At 35.8% G+C, this 17,609-nt stretch overlaps 1 protein-coding gene across 1 annotated transcript in view; it reads left to right on the top strand.

Moving 5' to 3' along the window:
* The first annotated feature begins 3,845 nt into the window (after positions 1-3,845).
* Positions 3,846-17,609, top strand: part of USP14 (ubiquitin specific peptidase 14 (tRNA-guanine transglycosylase)) — a 31,422-nt gene continuing 17,658 nt past the window's right edge. Inside the window, exons 1-4 of the mRNA XM_010828906.1 lie at positions 3,846-4,010; positions 5,518-5,550; positions 13,797-13,901; positions 14,787-14,890. Coding sequence (XP_010827208.1) covers positions 3,927-4,010; positions 5,518-5,550; positions 13,797-13,901; positions 14,787-14,890 — 326 coding nt within the window. The 5' untranslated portion in view covers positions 3,846-3,926. The remainder of the gene's footprint in view (positions 4,011-5,517; positions 5,551-13,796; positions 13,902-14,786; positions 14,891-17,609) is intronic.

Here is a 17,609-nt window from a genome sequence, read left to right as displayed (position 1 = left end):
CAGAGTGGTGACTCTGCAGAATAGTTTGTGTCGCTGTCCTCGCGTGCGGGGTGGGGTGAGGGTGGACCAGGCTGGAGGTGCGGTGGCATTTCCCGGGCTTCTCGAGGGGTAGCCGCGGGAGGGAGGCGGCCAGGAGGGGAAGCCTGGGCCTGGGAGTGATGGAGGGGCCGGGGATGGGAGGTTAGCTTCCGACGTTTTTGGGATTTCCCTGGGCTTACTCCTTGCGGCCACCGCCCCTTTTGTATAAATTTCAGTTTTATCCCGAGGCAGATGGCGAGCTTACGTTTTGCTTCGTTTTTGTTCCGTGAAACATTGTTTTGGGCTTCCACGGCCGAAGCACAGTGTTAGCTTTTGAGAGGTGAAGGAATACAAATATCCGCGGGCAGGGCATCATTTCGCTTGGCGTTTGACAGTTTTTTCCCCGCTTTGGCGTGATGGTAGTCCAATGTGTGAGGCAGGATCACGGTTTTACTGGAGTTAATGGGCCTTGCTGTCTCCCAATCTTGATTCAAAATGGCACCTAAAACCTCTGGTGGTTCCAGTTGGCTGTGGGTGTGTGATTCATTGGCCATGGTTGACACTCTTAATTCCTTTCGTGAACATTTAGCGTTTTGAAAGAATGACATCAAACAAAGGAATAATATTTAAAACTCGAGGTGGATTCTTGATATTCTAGGATTTTGAATTAAATACTTTAATAATGATTTTTTGTTTGGGGGGAGAAGTATGAAGTAGGAAAGCATAGCTTTATTGCTTTACCAGGCAAAAGGGGAAACCACAGCGGAGTAATGCCCTCAAAACTCTTGTGTACCTGAATGTACCTCTTTCTGAAAGCCTTAACAATTAACAGTAGAACGGTACTTGAAATATTCTATTTATGCAATAAAAAATTTAATAGGTATTAAGTAATGGTGGGTAAATATCAGTGTATGCTGATACTTAAACACACAGGTAGGCTCACAATTAAACCAATCCCTGTCTTTGTTCCCCTCGAAAAATGCCTGTACTCACCAAACTTCCTAGTTTAAAAATTGAGTTACATCTTAAATATTTAATCAGATCTTTTTCTTATTTCCAAAATGAGGGAACTGAAGTAGATTTCTAAGGTTTCTTCCTTTGACATCTTCATATTGAGAATCTGTTTATTTCCAGTTTCTGTGAAAAGCCCTATATTTAAAAAAAGAACATTTTAAGTACTGATTCATAAGATTTAGTAAAAAAAAAAAAAAATTAAATGTCCTGTCTCATATATGGTGAAGGTTAAGTGCCGTAAATACGTTTGTGTTTGGTGCAAAGCTCAGGTTTTTATACATATTGCTTTGTTTTAATCTTCAGCATAATCGTTTGGTACTGGTATAATTGTCCTTTATGGGTAAGCGAAAAGTTTAACTTGCCCACAGTGACATAGTTAAATTTCAGATATATTCATCTTCATTATTTCTCATACTGTTTTGATCTTGTCCTCTCACATATTTTGTTTGTGCTATTGTTTTATGTTTCTGGCTTATCTCAGTGATTGTAGTTGTTCCCTCCTCAAACCTATATTCTCTCTGCCACTGCTGGAGTGATCTAATGTTCAAACCAAAGTGGCTTTTATAAACCTTTCAGGGGCTGCGCATTTTGTACAACCTAAAGCCTGTACATTTTAACATGACTTAAGTTGTCTTCCCTGACTTGATCCCTGGTCCGTTTCTCCTTTTTCAGCTGCTTGCCCTTCAACTCTGGGAATTATTTGTCTCTCAGGATACCAGTGCTGCCTTATGCTTTTGAGTGTCTTTTCCAGGCATGCTTTTATTCTTATCCTCAGGCTAACACCTAATTTCTTCTTTGATACTCAGAGTCAATAGTATCAGTAGTATCACTTTCTCCAGGGTGTTCTTCCTCACTCATGAAGCATTCTCTTGTGTTCCTCCGGCATTTGTAATATTCATATTATATTGTTGGTTATTTTAACCTTTTTCTGTCTTTCCTTTATTAAATTGTAAGTTCATACAGTCTCCCTAATGCTTTCTACTGGGTTTATCACTGAATGAATGCTAACATTGATTGAACTGGGATTTGGAGTCAGGGTCACACTTTTTTTTTTTTTTTTTAAATGGTGCTACGTGGCATGAGAGGTCTTAGTTCTCTGATCAGAGATTGAACCCAAGCCCCTTGTAGTGGAAGCATGGAGCCTTAATCTCTGGATTGCCTGGGATGTTCCAGGGTCACTTTTTTACATTCTGATTTTAGTAATCAGAGAAATCAGACAACTACTAGTAGTGGGATTCTCATTGTGAGCAGGTATAAAAGTTTCAGTGGAAACAAACTATGTAGATCCTTGAGTTAGTATGCTTATTTAAATGGCAGCCCCATGGGGCTTTGGGGATCTTAGTTCCCTGACCAGGGATTGAACCCAGGCCCTGGGCACTGAAAGCGTGGAGTCCTAACCACTGGAACACCAGGGAATTCCCTAGTTTATTTTTACATATTTCAAAAGTAGCTATTTTATGAGATTGATTGAATTTTTTATTATGGTAAAGTGTATGTAACGTGTTCTAAAGTATATGTAATAGTTCAAACATTTTAAAGTGTACAATTTTTGACCTTGAGTGCATTCACATTGCTATGCAAACATCACCTTGCACCTCAGGAAATTTTTGATGCTCCTAAACCGAAACTCTGTACTCATTTAGCAGTAACTCCCCATTTGCATTTCTCCCTAGCCTCCACCATTCTACTGGCAACCACCATTCTACTTTTTGTCTCTGTGAACTTGACTACTCTAGGTACCCCACAGAGAGTCATACAGTACTTCTCCTTTTGTTATCTAGCTTATTTCACTTAGCATAATGTCTCCCAAGTTTCATCCATGTGGTAGCATATGTCAGAATTTCATTATTTTTTAAGGCCGAATAACGTCCATTGTACGTATATACTACATTGTGTGCATTCATTCATCTGTTGATGGACACTTGGGTTGCTCCTGTTTCTAGGCTATTGTTAAATGATGCTGCTATGAACATGGGCATGTAAATATCAGTTTGATTCCCTGCTCTCCATACTTCTGAGTATATACCTAGAAACGGAATTGTTGGATCGTTTAGTAGTGATTCTGTGCTTAACTTTTTGAGGAATTGCCGTACTTCCATGGTGGTGGCACCTTTTTACATTTCCATAGAGATGCACAGGGGTTCCGGTTTGCATACATCCCTGCCAACACTTGTTATTTTCTTTGTGTGTGTCATTTTTGTAATAGCCATCTGAATGGCTGTGAAGTAGGATATCTATAGTTTTTAATGATTCAGGTATATTTTTGACTTTTCTCTTTTTTTGTTGTTTGTTTTTTAATTTAGCCACACCTTGTGGCACGTAGGATCTTAGTTCCCCAACCAGGGATCAAATGCAGCCTACTGTGGTGAAAGCAGAGTCCTAACCATTGGCCCGCCACAGAATTCCTTGACCACTTCTTGCTCAGGAAGCAGACCTTACCTGATTCTAATGATTGTTAAACACATTTTGAAGCCTGAGAACCTTACTCTGTTCTGGGAGGTGTTTCAGTGTTGTCATTTTTTGCAGCTATTGTTGGAGGAGGATTCAGAAACCTTGAATATTTACTGACTAGTTTTGTGACGTTAATAAATCCGTCTGTTTCTTTTAAGTCTCAGTTTCCTTATTTATCAAATGAGAGTTGGATTAGATCCAGTTAAATTTTATCCAAGATCTTTTGCATTTACTTCACTTCTGATTTGGTAGGCATTAATTGAGTAAAAAGGTTAGTGACATAGTTTGGTGTTCAAGAACTAGCCTAATAGTTGTAAGGATCTTCTAAATCTTAAGCCTTGTTATTTTGTAAATGAAAACAAAATTATGGTTTGTTTGCAGTTACTGTGAAATGGGGAAAGGAGAAATTTGAAGGTGTAGAATTAAATACTGATGAACCTCCGATGGTGTTCAAGGCTCAGCTTTTTGCACTGACTGGAGTCCAGCCGGCCAGACAGAAAGTTATGGTGAAAGGAGGAACACTGAAGGTAAAATTTAGTCGAGATTTTCATTACGTACTTGTGAAAATAATTAGCACCAGAAAATGTAACATTTGAGGTATTTTTATTTGGTGACAGTATATAGTCTATGGGATTAAAACTCTGATTCATGTTAAGAAAGGAACACTGTAGCTGTTTCAAAACACTGCTATTAAGCAGCATTAATGTGTTTATTTTAAATGCATGGTATCAATGAATACAACTTAATTTTTCCTTTAGTTCACTTACATTGATCACACTGATTTCAGTTAGGAGTCCAGGCTTACCAATATCATTGATGAAGGGCCACAGAAAAGATATAAAGGTATTATCTTTATTATTATTTGTAATCCTGGGCAAGTATAGATTTTAAAATACGTTTTCTTTAAGAATTAGATGTGAAATGCTAAAGAGCTCTAGTTATTTTCGAGATAAGGATTGGCTACCCCTGTTAACTGGGCAGTAAAACAGTATAAGAATACTTATTCTTTTATTTTCTTTCATATTCAACTGTATGTATTTTAAAAAATGAGGAAAGTAAATTTTATGTATTTGATAAAAGAGGAAACTGATCATCAGAGAGGTTTAAGTAACATACAAGGGACCAAAAAAATATGGAATTTACAGATCAAGCAGATCTGGGTTCACTTCCCAACTTTGTGTGACCTTGGAGAAGTACATTATCTCAGAGGGCATATATAGTTACCATTCCTTTTGATTAGCAGTAATAGTCCTTAAATTGAGAAGGGATTTAGGGACTTACTTTCCCCTTTGAAGCAGGATGTCCAAAAAGAGATAGTAGTACCACCCAAGAATGCCTGGTACCTTCTGTGGAAAGGAAGGAGTGATATGGAACTGACCTCCTATGAAAGGAAGGGCTTAGCTGCCAAAATATCTGTGCCAATCAGGGCATTTTAGAAAACACACTTTAAATGAACATACAAAAGTTAAAGTATTTGTTAATTGATTGATGCATAGGTGTGAAATTTAGGTCCTGAGAAATATTTGTGGACGCAGCAAATATTAGTAATGGTTAGTTTGCCTTGGGTGGTCTTATTTACTCTCCTGGTATAATTTGTAGTAGCACTTGCATTCTCAAAGTCTCTTGATTTGGGTGATTAGTTGTATAATCATCCTAATTATGTAGACCTATTTCATTCCCTAGGTTCTTCTTTGTTCTTAACACATAAATTGTTTTTAGCTCTGCTGGTTCCAAACATGCAGAAAGTTGGCGTCTGTCATATGTCATCAATCACGTGTTTCAGTACCTTTGTGCTGCCAAGTTTACTGTCTTTTAGATGGTATCTTATGTAGTTTAAACAGTTATTAGACCTATTAGTTTTAAGGCTGCATTAGTGTTTTTGTTTTTTTAAAAAATATTTTTGATTACAGTAATTTTAAAATCTGCATGCAGAAAATTTTTATTTTGAATTAGAAATCTAAAATTACTTGATTTTTAGATTATGTTTGGATTATACAGGGATGGTTAAATGTTTATTATTTGTCTTTAAAACAGGATGATGATTGGGGGAACATCAAAATGAAAAATGTGAGTATTATCTTAAGAACACTAATTGTAATGCAATTCCCTAATTATTACACAAAATGTATTTTTAATGCTTTTTTTTTCTGTCTATCCAGTTGTTCCAGCATCACATGTTGAAAATATTTTCCTTTTCTCATTGATTTGCCTCGGAGTCTTTCTTGAAAATCAGTTGTTGGCCTATTTTTGAACTCGTTTCATTGATACATTTGATTAATCTTGTATCACGTGGTCTTGCTTGCTGAAGCTTTATAATAAGTTTTGAAATAAGGTAGTGTAAGTTCTCCAAGTTGTTTCTATTTCCTCAAGATTATTTTAGCTCCTTTGCTTTTCCTTATAATTTTAAAATTAGTTCTACAAATGGACTCCTAGAATTTTGTTTTAGATTGCATTGAATCTGCAATTCAGTTTGGGGAGAATGAACATCATAAAGTAATCGAGTACCAAAATCCTTAAATAACGTGTAGTTGTCCAGTTTTCTTAGCTCAGATAAGTTTTCAGTATGGGAATCTTGTATGGTTTTTGTTAGTTAGACTCTGGAACTTATTTCTTGGCTGTTAACAATACTTTAAAAATCTTTGTTTTCCAGTGGTTGTGGCTAGTTTATAAAAATATAGTTTATGTTTATCCTGTGACCTTGCCAGATTCACTTATTAGTTCCCAGTAGTTCTTTCGTAGATTCCACTGGGTTTTCTATGAACATAAGCATGACTGTTTTCAGATTGAGGCAGTTTTACTTTTCCCTTTCCAATCTTTATGACTTGTTTCTTTTTTTGCCTTACTTCATTGCTGGCACTTCTAATACAGTGTTGAATAGAAAGTGGTGGAAGTGGATATCTTTGTCACTTACTAGTTCACTGAGACCGTTTAAGTTATGAATGGCTGTTGAATTTTAAGCGCTTTTCCTGCTTATTGAAAGGATCATATTTTTCTCTTATTCTGATAATCTGGCTAGTCTCATTGGTTTTTCACTATTAAACCTTGCATTTTTGATATGCTGTTCTCAGATTTCTTAATCTTTGTGACCTCTTTATACCCTCAAATTATTTTAAATTTCATATATATGGGTTATACCAATATTTATTGTATTAGAAATTAAGACTGAGGGAGTTTGGGGGAGAATGGATTCTTGTATGTGTATGGCTGAGTCCCTTCACTGTTCACCTGAAACTGTCATGACGTTGTTAATCAATTGGCTATACCCCAATACAAAATAAAAAGTTAAAAAAAATTAAGGCTGAGAAATTAAAAATATTATTCATTTAAAAGTAGCAGTAACAAACCTATTAACGTATTAATTTCATTTTTAAAAAATATTTTTCAGAACAGCAAAGAAAAGTGAAAGAATGGACTTATTATACATTTTTTCAAGTCTCTTGACAGTCTAGCTTAATAGAAGATAAATGAATTTTTAGTTTTGTTTCTGCATTCTCAGTTTGTTGTGATACATGGCTTTGGCTGAAGTATATGTAAGATATCTGGTCTCATAATAGTTAAATGTTTGGAAAAGGGAGATGGCTTTTCAGTTAAAATCGTGAACATTCTTCTTTGATAGTATACCAAAACTCAACATGTGGTAGTTGGTTTATTGGTTTGTTTGATGCTTTTGAACTGTGGTGTTGGAGAAGACTTTTGAGAGTCCCTTGGACTGCAAGGAGATGACTCATTGGAAAAGACTCTGATGCTGGGAAAGATTGAAGGCAGGAGGAGAAGGGGACGACAGAGGATGAGATGGTTGGATGGCATCACCGACTCGATGGATGTGAGTTTGAGCAAGCTTCAGGAGTTGGTGAAGGACAGGGAAGCCTGGCGTGCTATAGTCCATGGGGCCGCAAAGAGTTGGACATGACTGAGCGACTGAACTGAACTTGATGTCCTAGAAACCACATCAGTGACCTTTTGTATGTTAAAAATCTGTTTTGCATTGAAGAATGGATCTTACACTTGTGAATGACTTTGAAACGTCATATATTGGTCATTTGGAAAAATTGTTTTTCTGAGTTATTTATATCTTACTTTCATGTAAGTAGTTTCATGAAATGCTCATGGATTTCATTATATAATTCTTCAAAATGGCATTTGTTAATATCACTACCAACCTCAGTGGAAAAGTCTTTAATTCTAGAAAATTGTCAGGTGCATAGTGACAGATGAGCTCTAATTTTGTCATTGGCAGCTATAAATATTGTCAGTACTTTGCCCTGAAACTACTAGCTCAGTTTCTTCATTTTTGAAAAAATGTTACTAAATACTCAAGTCTAAAACCCCATAATTTGTCAGTTGTTTTAAGTAAAAACTGTATTTTGTTAAAAAAGGCAAGTAGTCAGGTTTCCAACACAAATATTCATGCAGGCTTATTGTGAAGACAGATACCAAGTAATTTTGGTATGCAGAAGTGTGTGTGTTTTTTTTTTAACTTAATTGGTACTTTGTAATTTTTATTATACCTTCATGTGTGAATAGCTTTCTCCATTATCAGCATCCCCCACAGAGTAGCACATTGGTTAAATTGATGAACCTACATTGACACATCATTATCACCGAATGTCCATGGTTTGTTAGGGTTCACTCATGGGATTGTGTGTTCTGTGGATTTGGACAAATGTATAGTGATGTGTTTTCTGTAGTGTGGTACAAAATTGTTTCACCATCCTAAAAATTCTCTATGCTGTACATGTTTCTCTCTCTCTACCTTTGACAATTATTGATATTTTTATCGTCTCTGTAGTTATGCCTTTTTCAGAATGTCGTATAGTTGGAATTATACAGTCTGTAGCCTTTTCAGATTGACATCTTTAGTAATATGCATTTAAGTTTCCAAGTCTTTTCATGGCTTGATAACTCAGTTCTTTGTTCATTCAGTCGCTCAGTTGTGTCCAACTCTTTGTGGCCCCATGGACTGCAGCACGCCAGGCCTCCCTGACCGTGACCAACTCCTGGAGCTTACTCAAACTCATGTCCATTGAGTTGGTGATGCCATCCAACCATCTCTTCCTCTGTCGCCCCCTTCTCCCCCTGCCTTCAATCTTTCCCAGCATCAGGATCTTTTCAAATGAGTCAGTCCTTCTCATCAAGTGGCCAAAGTATTGGAGTTTCAGCTTCAGCATCAGTTCTTCCAGTGAATATTCAGGACTGATTTCCTTTAGGATTGCCTGGTTGGATCTCCTTGCAGTCCAAGGGACTCTCAAGAGCCTTCTCCAACACCACAGTTCAGAAGTATCAATTCTTCGGCACTCAGCTTTCTTTACAGTCCAACTTTCACATCCATATATGACTACTGGAAAAACTATAGGTTTGATTAGATGGACGTTTGTTGGCAGAGTAATGTCTCTTGTTTTTTAATATGCTGTCTAGGTTGGTTGTAACTTTTCTTCCAAGGAGCAAGTGTCTTTTAATTTCATGGCTGCAGTCACCATCTGCAGTGATTTTGGAGCCCCCCAAAATAAAGTCTGTCACTGTTTCCATTGTTTCCCCTTCTATTTGCCATGAAGTGATGGGACCAGATGCTATGATCTTCGTTTTTTGAATGTTGAGTTTTAAGCCAGCTTTTTCACTCTCTCACTTTCATCAAGAGGCCCTTTAGTTCCTCTTCACTTTCTGCCAGTAAGGGTGGTGTCATCTGCATATCTGAGGTTATTGATATTTCTCCTGGTAATCTTGATCTCAGCTTGTGCTTCATCTAGCCCGGCATTTCACATAATGTACTCTGCATAGAAGTTAAATAAGCAGGGTGACAATATACAGCCTTGACATACTCCTTTCACAACTACCAGTTTGTTGTTCCATGTCCAGTTCTAACTGTTGCTTCTTGACCTGCATACAGATTTCTCAGGAGGCAGGTCAGGTGGTCTGGTATTCCTATCTCTTGAAGAATTTTCCGCAGTGTGCTGTGATCTACATAGTCAAGGCTTTGGCATAATCAGTAAAGCAGAAGTAGATGTTTTTCTGGAATTCTCTTGCTTTTTCTGTGATCCAACAAACGTTGGCAATTTGATCTCTGGTTCCTCTGCCTTTTCTAAATCCAGCTTGAACATCTGGAAGTTGATGGTTCACATACTATCACCACATTTAAAAAAGGGAAATAGCATCTTGGTATTATTGAAATAGTTTTGACTTCACTGGCTCTGTGAAAGGATCTGAGAGACCCCTGGAGGTTCACAGACAACACTTGGAGAACCTCATACTGGGACAGACAACTTGGATCATGATGTCTTTATCTCTTATTTATTGCTGGATTTAGTTTTCTCATATTTCAAAAGATATTTTTATGTGTTGAGGCATATCAGTGGTTTTGTTTTGCATTATCCTCACTTTGTCGTCAAGAGTTATGTGGGACACTCATTTAAAAGTTCTGTTTTCTGAATGAGTTGGTGTGAGATTGGTATTATTTTCTGTAAATATTTGAAATAAGTTACCAATGCGTTACATCTGGATTTGGGTTTTCTTCATGGGAATTTGATACTGTTTCTCTAGTAGACACCAGGCTATTTTGATTTTTTTTTTTAATGTTTTTGCGTTTTGTTTAAATGTTTTTAATTTTTTTTAATGTTTAATGTTTTGTATTTTTTTAATGTTCTTCTTTCGAGGAATTTGCTTATTTTAAATATGTTGAATTTATTGACATAAAGTTGTTCCTAGTGTCTGAAATAATTGTTAGTTATCCTATTATATCATTATTTATCGATGATCCTTCTTATTCCTGTTATTAATAAAAAAATATTTTGATCAGTGTTGGTAAGGATTTATCATAAGTCTGTTTGGTTTTTGACTTTGCTGATTTTACATATTACCCATTTTCTATTTTGTTGATAGTTACTCTAATTTTTTTCTCTTTGGAGTTTAAGTTACTTCATTTTCTTGCTCTTTAAAGTGTATGCCTAGATTATTGATTTTCTTTTAAAAAAATCTATTTTCTTCTTATAGACATTTAAAACTATTATTACTAATTTTTCTTTAAGCATTTGTAGCTGAATCTAGTGGTTGTGTTTTTATTATATATGCTGTGTTTTTATTATACAGTTAAAATACTTTCTAATATACCTTGTGATTTCTTTTTGAGCCATGGATTGTTGAGAACTGTATTTCATTTCCAGTTATATGGGGCTTTTTCTAATATGTTTGTGTTTCTTATTTCTGATTTGATTCTGTCATGGTCACATAACATATCCAGTGTTATTTCCATCCTTTGAAATTTGTTGACGACTTGTTTTACTCCATTCATTTGAATGTTTTCTGTGCTCTTGAAAAAATAAGGTATGCTGCTATTGTTGGGTAAAATGTTCTGTAAATGCCAGTTAGGTCAAGTTGGTGTATAGTCTTCATGTTCTTTCTATCCTAACTGATGTTTTATCTGTGTCTTTTATTAAATGTGTCATGATCTCCAGCTCTTGTGGATTTGATTATATCTCCTTTCAGTTGTAGTAGTTTAGTTTTGTCTGTTTTTAGGTGCATACATGTATAGGATTGTTAATAGCTCTATGAGTTGACCTTTCATCAAAATGAACTGTTCCTCTTTATCCCTGGTAATATTCTTTGCTCTTGAGTTTTACCCATTGTAGATTTTTGGTCCCTTGTTTTACAGATTATTTATAGGTTTTTTATAGATGTTTATCAGGTTAAGGAAAGTTCTGTTTCTAGTTTGTAGAAAGTTATCATGAATGTGATTTGAGTTTGTCATATACTTTTTACATATGTTTTGAAATGTTAATTTTTTATCCTTTAATTTCTTAATGCAGTGAACTATACTTCCTTTTTTGAATAGTTAACCAATCTTAATGTGTTTTATTTTAAATATAATTCAGATTCTACTGGTAGTATTTTGTTAAAATCATTTTTGTGTTTCTTTGTGTGAAAAATACGGTTTGTAGTTTCTTGGACTGTCTTTGAGTCTTGCTGTCAGTGTAATGTTTGCCTTATCAAATGAGTCAGAAGCAGTCCTCTCTCCCCTCTTTCCTGAAAGAGTTCATATTCTGAAACTGTTGCAGAAAATTCTCCAGTGATGTTCTCTAGGCTTGGAGCTTTGTTTGTGGGAAGACATTTAATTTAAGAATTTAGTGTCTTTAATAAATGTAGGACTCTTCAGATGTTACATTTTTTTTTTATACCAGTTTTGGTAATTTGTGTTTTGTAGGTACTTGGTCTGTTTAGTTTCAGTTGTTGAATTGATGGCATACTATACTCTTTAATAACCTTTATTCTAGACTCTGTAGTGCTGTCATTTCAACATCCCCTCCTCCTGCTCCGTAGCGGCAAATTGTGCTTTCTTGCTCATTGTCTGTGTCACCTAGGGAGAAGTTGTTTAGTTTCATTGATTTCCCCTGCTCAGAGAGTCAACTTTTGCTTGTTCATTTATTATTTTATTGATTTTTCCCTCTTTGCTTTATTTTTTCCTTTCACTTTGATTTTAATATATACTTGTGCTAGCTTCTTAATGTAGAAGCTTATTTGATTTATTAATTTTAGGCCTTTTTTTGATTTCTGCTTTGCCCATTTTCCTATTGTATCCATATACACTTGATTTTTTTTTAAGTTTGTCAAAATTGTGATTGTCGTAATGGGCAAGTTTTAGGATTTACACAGTTAGTGTCATTAGTCCTTTCATCTTTTATGTCAATTCTAGAAAAATCTTCCAAAATGGCAAGATTTTTTAAAAATTAACTTGGAAAAAACAAAAATTAACTTGGATGTTTTACAATTGTTTTATTTTATTTACATTTAAGTCCTCAATTTGTAATTCATTTTGGGCATGGCATGTCATAAGGTAAAGAACTAGAATATTTTTCTAAATTATTATCTTCAACATTCTTCATATGTAATCTCTTAGTAATTTTAAAGATATTGTTTTAGTCTTCTTTTTCAGAAATTTCTTAGCTGTTTTCATGGGCATGAGTTTATTGCATGAATGAATCATTTTGTAAGGTCTCAGAAAGGGATTTAATTAAATTTATATAATAATTTGGAATCACATCTTTATAGTAATTTTTCCAGTCCAGAAATTTGTTGTGTCCTTCAGCTTATTTAGATGTTTATTAATATCTTTATATAAAGCTTTATAGTTTTCTTATTAAAATATATATATCTTATTATGTTTACTCTTAGATAATTTTGGTATTCATTCTTTTCAATTGTATTTTCTAGCTGACTGTTGCTAGTATAGTCTTCAACTATTTGGTTTTCCTGAGACAGTTGTCTTTGGAAAAAAATTCTTTAGTAATTGCTTAGTGCTCCTTTGCTATTATCTTACAGAAAGTATAAGTAAAAATAATAGGTGATAGAATGATCGTCATAGGTACTCATAAGGCTTGAGTTTGTTGACCTTATTTATTTCCTAATTTAATCCTCATCTAGATATTTTTATCTTATTGGCCTTTCTTAAAAACATTTTTCTGACTTTTCTCCCCTCTTTTAAACCTCTCTACCCTCTTTATCTCAGGTGTTCATGTCTTCCAATTAAGATACTGAGTACGATGTTCACATTTCAAGATTAGGAGTTTTAGGGTGACAGTCGTCTTTGTTCTATTGTGTGGAATGTTACATCAGTATTTCCTTAGGTTAATAACATGTAGAATTATAAAATTGGACATTTTGAACTAATTTATATATTTGGCTTGATAATTTCCAACAATGGAGATTTTTCTGTTCAGTTGTAAATAATGGTTACAGTTACAGAATAGACTTACATAGGAATATTATCACTGCTTAGTGTGTTATGGAGAGAAATGATGCCACTAAATACGAATGATTGACGATATTGAAAACAGTCTCAGCTTTGTGACAGTGTTTTTGACCTTAGCTTTATTGAGGTATAAATAAAATATGGTATATAGAGAGTATAGTATAGTATATAGAGAGTAAAATTCACCTACTTTAGAGTTTGATGGATTTGGTTAACTTTATGCAGTCATGTCACCACTCCCACAGTCGAGATACAGACGTTCCAGCATTCTGCAGGTGACCTTTGGCCTGAAGCAGCACGCTAGCGTTTCATGATTTTTAGTGTATTTACAGAGTTGTGTAACTTCACCACAGTCTGATTTTGGAATATTTTCATCACCCCAGAAAGAAATGTGTTCCCATTTCCAGACATTCTCTTTTCCCATCTTCAGCCCTTGCAACCACTAATCTGTCTTAGATTGACCTTTTCTGGTACACAGAAGCACGTGATATGTGTTTTTCTGCGTCTGACTTATTTCCTTGAACATAAACATGGTCAGCTTTTGAGTTTTCATGAAATTTTTTTTTTTTTTTTACAGGGAATGACTGTACTAATGATGGGGTCAGCAGACGCTCTTCCTGAGGAACCCTCAGCTAAAACCGTCTTTGTAGAAGACATGACAGAAGAACAGTTAGCATCTGCTGTAAGACATGCCACGTTTTATATACCTGATTATTACTTTTTAAGAAACAGCAAGATGACTTTCAAAAAGTAGCATCTGTGCATTTTGAGGATTTAATTGACATCAGGATGCATGTTATCAGCAGTAAACCAAAGTTTTGTTTTTGAAATTGGCTCATGGGATCCTTTTCTAATTGAACAATTCATTACAAAGTCATTAATATCTGTAATAAAGGCATCTGGCAGACAGTGCTGTTAAAGTGTTTACTGTTACTTTATGGCAAAACAAGCTTAAAGAAGTTACATAGTTTAAATGCTGGGATATTTAAATTCTCAAAACCTTCCATGGTGAAAATACATACAGTTTATCCTTAATTTAAGAATGCAGTGTTGGTTTAGAAACTGGCCAACACATTCTTGTCAAATATTATTATTGTTTTTACTACCCAGCATTTATATAGTACCATTCATTTTCTGGAAGTGTTTCCTTTTTTTTAAATTTGTTTATTTATTTTGGCTGTGCCCGGTCTTTGTTGGGGCATGTGGGATCTAGGTCCCTGACCAGAGATTGAACTGGGTATCCTGCATTGGCTGTGCTGACTCTTAGCCACTGGACCACATGGGAAGTCTCCTTGAAGTATTTCAGTATATATTTTGTTACCCTCTTCTAGGGATAAACCTGCAGAGGAGGCAGGACTGATAAAATTCTTTATTTTCAAGAAGGGAATTAAAACACAAAATGATTGTCAGCATGATGCAAGTAAAACTTTTTTTGTTAGGAAAATAAAACATTGTTGGCATGGAATATAAATTGGTATGAGTTGGTAAATTGTTTGCTTCAAAGTGTTTAGTGATTTATATATGCTGTGTCATTTTATAAAATTGATTTAATCCTTTTCCTTATCAGATGGAGTTACCATGTGGATTGACAAACCTGGGTAATACTTGTTACATGAATGCCACAGTTCAGTGTATTCGTTCTGTGCCTGAACTCAAAGATGCCCTTAAAAGGTAAGACAGAAGAGAGACTGTATGTGTTTTTTGGGTAAAGAAGATTCACATTTGGATGAATAGTTCTTTTGCACTTCTGTATATATTTAGTAGCTTGTAATATAATTCATCAAAAATTCACCCTGTTCATGTGTTCAATTAGATGGTCTTTATTATATTCACCAGAGTATGCAAGTATCCCACAATCTAATTTCAGAATACGCCCCTGCCCAGAAAAAACCCTCATGCTCGCTTCGTATACCTTTCCCACCTCCAGCTCTGGGCAGCCATTAGTCCTTTTTGTCCTACAGATTTGCTGATTCTGGACATTTCATATCAGTGGGGTCATGCACTATATGCTCTTTTTGTGACTGGCTTCTTTCACTTAGCTACTGTTCTCCAGGTTTATCCATACTGTAGCATGTAAGGTCTACCCTGGTGGCTCAGACGGTAAAGAATCCGCCTGCAGTGCGGGAGACCTGGGTTCGATGCCTGGGTTGGGAAGATCCCCTGGAGGAAGGCACGGCAGTCCGCTCCAGTCGTCTTGCCTGGAGAATCCCATGGACAGAGGAGCCTGGCGGGCCACAGTCTGTGGGGTCGCAGAGTCGGACATGACTGAGCGACTAAGCACGCATAGCATATAGCAGTCCTTCACTGCTTTTAACGACTGAATAATAGTCCACTGTGGATATGCTCTTTTGGCTATCCAGTCATCAGTTGACGGACGTTTGGATTGTTGCCACGTTTTAGCTGGCATAAATGATGCTACAGTGAACATTCAAACACAAGTTTTTGTGCAGATGAGGTGTTCTCATTTCTCTTGGTTGTGAGTAGGTTGCTTGTTCACGTGGTAACTCTTAAACAACATTTGAGAAACTGCCAAACTGTTTTCCAAAGTACCATTTTACATCCTCTCCAGCAGTGCTCGAGAGCTCCCGATTTCTTTGCTTCTGTGCTAGTCTTTTTAAACAATATTCAGGTTTATTAAACAAGTTTTTAAAAGCTTCAGGCTGTTGTGTATAGTGCTGCTATAAACATTGGGGTGCATGTATCTTTTTGAATATAGTTTTGTCCAGATACATGCTTAGGAGTGGGATTGCTGGATCATATGGTAGCTCTGTTTTTAGTTTTCTAAGGAACCTCCATACTGTTCTCCATAGTGGCTTTACCAATTTACATTCCCAGTGTAAGAAGATTCCTTTTCCTCTGCACCCTCTCCAGCATTTGTTATTTGTAGATTTTTTGAATGATGGCCATTCTGACCCATGTAAGGTGGTACCTCATTGTAGTTTTGATCTGCATCTCTCTAATAATTAGAAAAGTTGAGCATCTTTTCATGTGTTATCTATATGTCTTTGTAGAAATGTCTGTATAGGTCTTCTGCTCATTTTTGGATTGAGTTGGCCTTTTTTTGCTGTTAAGTTCAATGAGCTATTTGTATATTTTGGAAATTGATCCCTTGTTGATTGCGTCATTTGCGAATATTTTTTCCCATTCTTTTCATTTTGTTTATGGTTTTCTTGGCTGTGCGAAACCCAAGTTTGTTTTTAATAATTGAATTATATAGAAACATGTAGACATGAATTATCCCACAATGAACACATCCCTGTGACCAATACGGATCAACAGAATCCTGTTAGCACTCTGAAAATCCCTTCACCAATCCCTTCCAGTCCATGGCCCCCACCCTTCTTTCTAAAGTTGTTGTATTCACCTGACCTCATAGAGTAATTTTGCTTTTTTTGAACTCTGAACTCTGTATGAACAGAAACATACATATTATATATTCATTTGAGTCCGGCTCATTATGTTTGGCTTTTCCATGTTTTGTGTGTGTGTTCATTTTTGTTCATGTCGTAGACTACACCATTGTATATACTACTAAATAATTACTCTTTTTTCTGTCAATGAATGTTTGAGTTGATCTGATCTATGATTGATTGGTAGTGAATATTTCACAAATGATCGAAATATAGTCAAGACATCCTCTTTTTGTAGGTGATAAAGTATGATAAGCATTAACTTTATTACATTCAGATTGTCTATATCATTTTTTTATTTATCGACTTGACAAAGATTGGGAAAAGTACTCTATTGGTTCTTTTGTCTGTAAACACTCAGTATTTTTTTCTGTTAAACCTCTCAGTACTCATGTCCATTGTTCCTCTTCTCTAATTAATGGTTTTTCTTTGTAAAGTTCCTTATGAATGTTGTTTGGCTGATTGGATAGTCTTACCTTAATTAGGAATTATATATTTTCTTGGCATAATATTGAGAGTTTTGGGGAAATGGTATTAATTATCTATGATCTTCCTATTTCCAGTTATTAAAAAAAAGATTGATAATTCATTAATGCATCTTTTATCATAAATGTTGAATAGTTACATCCTGTGTATGGCTGTGTGTATGCTCGTGTATGCCTGCTTAATTGTGTTTGACTTTTTGCGACGTTACGGACTGTAGCCCACCAGGTTCCCTCTGTCCATGGAATTTTCCAGGCAAGAATACTGGAGCACATTGACATTTCCTTCTCCGGGGATCTTCCAGACCCAGGGATTGAACCTACATCTCTTAAGCCTGCTACATTGGCAGGCAGATCCTTTACCAGATGAGCCACTGGGAAAGCCCCTGTTACCCTGTTCAGTTCATTTCAGTTCAGTCGCTCAGTCATGCCCAACTCTTTGCGACCCCATGAATCGCAGCACGCCAGGCCTCCCTGTCCATCACCAACTCCCGGAGT

This window comes from Bison bison, unplaced genomic scaffold (genome assembly GCF_000754665.1).
Source record: "Bison bison bison isolate TAMUID 2011002044 unplaced genomic scaffold, Bison_UMD1.0 scf7180017864498, whole genome shotgun sequence".
Taxonomy (NCBI): domain Eukaryota; kingdom Metazoa; phylum Chordata; class Mammalia; order Artiodactyla; family Bovidae; genus Bison; species Bison bison.
The sequence above is the reverse complement of the archived record's forward strand: the minus strand, read 5'-3'. Positions and strand labels throughout refer to the sequence as shown.